This window comes from Mus caroli, chromosome 16, assembly GCF_900094665.2.
Source record: "Mus caroli chromosome 16, CAROLI_EIJ_v1.1, whole genome shotgun sequence".
NCBI classification, from domain to species: Eukaryota; Metazoa; Chordata; class Mammalia; order Rodentia; family Muridae; genus Mus; species Mus caroli.
This window is the reverse complement of record NC_034585.1, coordinates 85,657,077-85,663,827: the sequence shown is the minus strand read 5'-3', so window position 1 is coordinate 85,663,827 and position 6,751 is coordinate 85,657,077. Positions and strand designations below refer to the sequence as shown.

The window sequence follows — 6,751 nt, the reverse complement described above, 5'->3', positions numbered from 1 at the left end:
CAGTGTCTTCTTGTATCATGGAGACAACCCTGCTTAAAAACAACCAACCTCCTGCAGATGGGAGGGGCCTCATATGTTTGTGACTCTGTTTACTACAAGACAGAAAAAATATATTTCAAAGGAAAATGTTGAAATAAAGTATAATAATGTATGGCTTAATTCACCTGGGAATATCACTGGGAAGAAGATATATTTAAAGGAGCCCCTATCTCCTGAGTTTGGCCAAACCCCAGTCTCTTGGGTTTTTCCTTGCCCCTCTAACCAGCTTGCCCCCTGCCCTTCCACGACCAGCCGATGCCTGGATTTGAATCACAGTCGCCTCTCCATTGGATTATTTTACAGGTCAAGAATTCAAGTTTTAAAATGTGGAAACCCAGTCATTGTGATTTCACTCTCACGTTGTGACTCTAACAGGACACAAGGACATTTTTATTCAACAAACAGACGAAAAACGTAAAAATTCAACTGTTGACGTTTTATTTTGTGATTTCTGTACAGTTCAGGGGGGACAGAGTTAGAAGTCAAATAAAATGCCAGTTAAATTCGGCTACTGTCAACAACCCAAAACTTCCAACATAAAAAAAAAAAAAAAAAAAAAGCAAGCTGGTGAAGATTATGCAATAATCTTGGGTAATTTCCTAACGCTAGTCACAAGCCAAGACGCGGCACCCACGCGCGCACGCGTCCACTGAGTTCTTCAGCCGCACTGCTGTGGTTAACGACCAGCCCGCGAAGTGCAGAGCGCCTTCCCGCCTGCAGCGCAGCTGGGTTTGTCCAGCCAAGGGCGGTTTGGGATCCTCGCCCATCTCCGCTTACTTTAATGAGAACGTTAATGACCGAATTTCATAAGCCTGCGCTACGACGTGCCTTGCTACCTATTTTAGTAAGTCCGAACACCGATGGCGCGGAACGTGGTTGGAATTTTGTTTTCAAGCAAGCTCAAACGTTGGTTAAGCTACCTTTAGGGAAGTGGAGACTAAGTAGGGTTTTAGGTTTTAAGGAGCGTAAACTGCAACAAAACACCTGGGCAAGCCTGAAAAACAGAACTGGGAGGGGAGAGGAACCTCTCCACTTCGCATCCCCAACCACCGGGCGCGGTAACCAGAGTGCACCCTCGTAACATCCAGCTCGGAAACCCTGGGCCGTCCAGAGCGGCCCATCCATAACACCCTTGATGTTTGTACCGGTGGCCTGGGCTTTCTAGACCTCCTAGATCTGCATGGTTTGGCTGGAGGGAGCAAGGGAGCCTGTGCGCTCAGGCTCTGGACAAGGAAAGGAATCCCCTCTGGGTAGACACTGTTGGGGAGCCCCTCTTAGGCCAGGGAGCTGGAGCATGCCAGAGCACCAAGCTCGGGGGCAGCCTTTCGCTGCACCCAGGGCAACCCCCTTGTACCGCACAGCCGGCTACCGTCTTCCCCGACCCCGCGATGCTCACGGATACAAGAATAGCCCGCGGTGGTGGGGGTTATCACCCCCGCCAGTGGGTGAGTTGTGGTGGGGATGCAAAGACTTCTGGCTCTAAACAGGTTCATCTAGAACCCCAAGCAACTGCGTCGCTCCTTGGAACACCCGCTTGGGTTATTTTAATTGCCAGGGAGTGGGGGCGGGGAAGAAGGCGCCCTACAGTCTGTCGTCTGGGAGAGAAGTCTGGAAATGTCCTCCTTTCTGGGGCCAGCTCTGCCTAGATCCAGGACGCGAGGGCGCGGGAAGATTGGCTGAGGTCGCGCCCCGCCCCGGGCCCAGCCAGCCCTCACTTGGAGAACTGGGCCTGCACCGCTGCCAAGCCCAGGCCGGCGGGGACCAGATGCGGGAACTTGCACACCGCACAGGAGCAGAGGCCGGGGCTACCCGCGCCACCAGCTGGGAGAGAGAACTGGCCGCACGGTGGCTCGTCCAGCGCTAGAGACAGGTACTTGGTGGGGCGCAGCGTTTCGGGGGGTCCCACGGCACCGGGTGCCAGCAGCACAGAGCCCGGCGCGGCAGCCAGCAGAGGCAGGCCAGCGAGGAGCAGGCGCGGGGCGGCGGGTCCCGCACCGTCGCCGAGCGCGCGGCGCAGCTCCTGCAGCGAGCTACCCAGCAGCAGGATGTAGTTGCGGGCGAGCAGCAGCGTGGCGATCTTGGAGAGCTTGCGGCCCGGCGCGCCCTGGCAGTGCGCTGCCGAGTAGGGTAGGATAACTTCGCGCAACGCGTCCATGGCCAAGTTCAGGTCCTGCATGCGCTTCCGCTCGCGGCTGTTGATCTTGCGCCGCAGTTGCTGCTGCTGCTGTTCCTCTTTGGCGTCGGCCCGGGCGCCCCCGGACTCTGGCGCCGGTCCCCGCGGTTCAGCGAGCGGAGCTTCGGCCTTCTCGCGCGCAGGCTTGGGGAGAAGGGATGAGGTGGAAGAGGATGAGGATGAGGATGAGGAGATAGGTGGCTGCCTGTAACCCACCAGCTCGTACAGCGAGGCCCCGAGCTGCACGTCTCCAGGCCGCTGTGGCCGCAACATGGTCGTGGGAGCCGCGTTCACACGCGCCTGGGAAACCGCATAGTACATCTGGGGCGGGGGCTGTGGGGCGACTCGGGGCGCCCTTCACTAACGCCCAGGGGTGGGCTGGTCGGCAGATCGCCCTCCCCGCGGACCTGCGTGCCGGCGGATGACAGTGAGGGGCCCTGCGCGCCTGACACCTTTAAACCCGGCTTGGGAACCTGCGAGGACCGCGGTTGGCGGGGTGCAGCCAATGGAGGCGCGAGCTTGGCCATAGGCGAATGTTCATTGGTCGCCTGAGCAGAGGTACAGCCAGAGTTGCCAGAGATGGTTATCACGGGGCGCCTGCGCGGGTGTCACAGTGCCCGCCCCGGGAGGGCAAGGGAGGGAGCTTTAGGGCAAAACATTGTTCCTTCCGAATTCTAGTTCAGCTGGTCAGGCTAAAATGGCTTTTGCCTCCCTTTATCTCTCGAGCTCTATTCCCATCCCTTTTTATAGTTACATTTGTCCTTGTAAAATGTGATCAGCCAGTAATCCCATCGCTGGGAACTACTGAAGCAGGAAGGAGAGCAGGCCAATCTGGGCTCCAAAGTGAGAGGTTGGCTGTTATAAAAATGCAGTCTAATATTCATAACATGAAATGTAACCATCCCAGAGTGCGCAGTTCAGTCGTTAAAACGCCTGACTGTTGACACGATTTTGCAACAGATGGCCAGGACTTGTTTGTTTTTTGCAAAACTTAAACCATTAAAACTGCAAAACAGCAACCCTAACTCTTGGTAAGCATTAAAGAGCCCCTGCTTGTCTTACTTAGTTCTCTACTGCTGTGATAAGCACTGGAACCAAAAGAAACTGGGGGCGGGGTTTCCCTTGGCTGACACTTGCCAATCACAGCTCCTCACTGTGGAAAGTTAGCTCAGGAACCGGGAAGTTAGCAGGCACAGAGGCAAGAACCAAGAGTAGCCCACCGAGGGGAGCTCTAACCTGCTTCCTTCTGCAGGCGCAGGCTCAGAGTTGGTTACCTTTCTTATATCGCACAGGCCCACCTGCCTGGAATGGTGCCAGTTCGCAGTGCGCTGGGCCCTCCCACATCAATTATTAATAAAGAAAATGCATCAGAGAGGAGACCACCAGGCCGATCTGGTGACGTCAGTGTTCTCATTTGAGGTTCCCTCTTTTCAGGTATATCCAGTTGACAAACAACCACTTCTCCACCTTGGTAAATATCACCCCGGGTGTGTCTGCATGACTTTGTTTTCTCAGGAAATCCCATATACGCAGTCGTCGTATTTGTCTTTTAGTGGCTGGTTCATTTTGGTGACTTAGCATGTGTTCAGGCTTCATCCATGTCAGATATAGCACGCATCTCCATTCCTCTCCTCCTGTATCCAAGGTCGGGCCACACTCCGTGTTTATTAAAAGATAACTTTAAACTTAAGATCCTCCTTGTCTCCGCCTCCCAGATCCTGGGAATACAAGCACTTACTCACTGTGCCCAGTTTATGCACTGGTGTGGATCTGAAGCCAGGGTTTTGTGCACACTGGGCAAGCACCCTACTCACAGAGCCACGCAGTCCCAGCCTGAATTCTTCCTGCTGAAAAAGCCAAATAGCTCATTATACTTCCCAGGGATGTCTTACACTTCCTGTAACCACCGCCTTTATCTGAGCTCACAGAGGGTGGCTTCAACCTCAGGGCTATTAGGACAATGTTCCTATGTGTGTGTAGGACAGGGGTGTAGGGTGGTGACTCTCCGTTACTTTCACCCCAGCTCTCTGATCCACAGGTCTACAAGGATGAAGGAGTCTTTGGGGTTACAAAACATCTCTTCCTTCCCCAAAGGGATGTGAGCTGTTTTTATCAGTGACTTGACTCTTCCTTGAGCAAACCCCACTCTGGCCTCTGATCAGAAAGAACATAACACCAAATATTTCTCGAGCACAACGGGATTCCTCGTGGAAGCTGGCATCCCTGCACACAAGTGGGACATACACCTGCAGCTTGTCAGAGTCCTGAAATGTCCCCCAGGGAGAGTTGTATGGTATCTAAACATCCACTGACCAATAAGTAGCACCAGGCAGTTATGTCAGTGTGAATTAGATAATAAAATGAGGGTCAGGATAAAATGCATCTCCAGGTGCACACTCGTTGCTTCAGGTGCACAACAGTGATTGTTGTTACCTGCAGAACAGCAGATGTGGATCCTCCTCCCACGGCAGAAGGGTCAGATCTAGTGTGTAGCAGAAGATGCCCCTCTCCCTGGATGCTTTTGATGGAAGACAAGAAAGAGTGTCTGCCCTAAGAACTGACGTTTGCTATGAACACACTTCAAGACGGCCATGTTCTTTCACCAACATCGGTCCTCCAACCTCCAAGTGAACTTGTAACATCCTGCGTTGGTGCAGACTCAACACAGCTTTCCTCTTTGCCTGGGATACTTCCCAGCTCTCCTCGGTCAGCATACTTGACCAAACACTGGCAGTATCGCTCCAGCCTGGATTGTCTTATGTGTAGATATTATCTTGTCCAGGCAGGATGGTCTCCAGAGCACCTGTTTGTCTCTACATCCGTCTGAAGCGCAGTAACCATGCTTTTGTGTCTCCTGTGTGTCTAAGAGATGCGACGAAGGTGGGTTTGAAATCACTGCTAGCTCACAATAACAACAAGCTCCTCACTGAAATATGCAAATGCCCGAAGGTGCTCATTCAAGAGTGTGGGCAGCTTTACAGAGAGGACTCTGGCAATAGGAGCCCACTTGGGAAGAGAGGAGGTGGCTGGAAGAAAAAGCTGGGTTGAAAAACAAAATCATACCAGATGGGAAGCAAAGTGACACTGAAGAAATAGAGAATTCAACACTTCACTAACCATGTCACCCTTAGGCGGAGCTTTCTGTTTGAAATGTTTTCATATACTTGCATTTGGCTCTCCCAGGACCCTGGTAGCTGGGCATTTTTGATCCCCATTAAACATGATAAAACTGAGATTCTCAGGGGACACTAGACTACTGAATGCCTTCAGACAGAAAAGCAAAGCTTCTCTAACAGTAAATGGCTTCTCAGAACCCCTCTTCCTGGCCAAGCTTCCAGGAGAGAGCTGAAGGGATAAAGGATGAATTGCCCAGCAGAAGTCTAACCAGTGCTGACAAGGTTATGGGTTCAAGCTATGCTCATTATGAATGGGGACACCACCCCCAGAAATCCCACGCCACCTTGGCAGCCCCTGCCCAGCCGGTTCCCTCTGGACCTCATAGTCCAAAGCACTAGATCAGGCAAGCTTTGGTGATCTCTCTCTCTGGCTTTCTTCTCTGCCCACTCCCTAGTCAGGGCCCTAGGCAGTGAAATAGAGAGGCAGAACCCAGTCTTGAGTCCCAATGGCCCAGAGTGTTCCCTCTAGGTCTCCCAACCACAGGCAGGGGCACCAAGAATCTTGCCTCCAGGAGACACTTTTATTGTGGGTATTCCAGAGGGGTGTTTTTAACCTTGGCTTCACTTCAACAGCCCCTTCTTGGAGGAGAAACAAGCACCCCCACCCCCACCCCCACCCCCACCCCCACCCCCATGGAGGATAATGGTAGTCAGCCTCCATTTAGGTATTCCAGTGGAGGGCCCCAGAAGAGAGTTCCGGGTGGCCGTACGGTCCCAACATGGGCACAGGATTTGGCATTCTTTGGAGCTGGTGACTTGGATGGCCCCTTGTGCCGGGCCCAGAGCTCCAACAGCATGCAAAGCATGACAGCTGGCACAGGCCAGTGAGGCACTGTGGCCGCTGGCAGGGACCCATGCAGTCTGTCTCAGGGGAGGCAGCTGCTGTGGCCTCCCACATTCAGGACATGCTTGGAGAACAAGTTGCACCAGCCCTAACAACGCTCTTGTCTTCACCCAAATGGGCTCTCTCTCTTTCTTTCTTTCTCTCTCTCTCTCTCTCTCTCTCTCTCTCTCTCTCTCTCTCTCTCTGTCTCTCTCTCTGTATGTGTACTGTGTATATCTCTCTCTGTCTCTGTCTTTCTCTGTCTCTCCTCTCTGTCTCCTTGTGTGTCTGTCTCTCTGTCTCTCTCTTTCTCTCTCTGTGTGTGTATCTGTCTCTCTCATATGTGTATTGTGTGATTCTCTCTCTGTCTGTCTCTTTGTGTATTTCTGTCTCTCTGTGTCTCTTTCTCTCCTCTCTCTATTTTTCTCTGTCTCTCTGTCTTTCTGTGTGTGTATCTGTCTCTCTCTCTCTCTCTCTCTTTATGTGTACTGTGTGTATCTGTCTCTGTCTCTCTCTGTCTCTCTCTTTCTCTGTGTGTGT

The 6,751-nt window shown here is 52.7% G+C and overlaps 1 protein-coding gene across 1 annotated transcript; it reads right to left on the bottom strand.

The window, feature by feature from the left end:
* Positions 1 to 460: 460 nt before the first annotated feature.
* Positions 461 to 2,635, bottom strand: Olig1 (oligodendrocyte transcription factor 1). Its single transcript, XM_021185620.1, has one exon. It carries the CDS (start codon positions 2,531 to 2,533, stop codon positions 1,751 to 1,753), a length of 783 nt encoding a protein of 260 aa, XP_021041279.1. The 5' UTR covers positions 2,534 to 2,635; the 3' UTR covers positions 461 to 1,750.
* Positions 2,636 to 6,751: the final 4,116 nt, after the last annotated feature.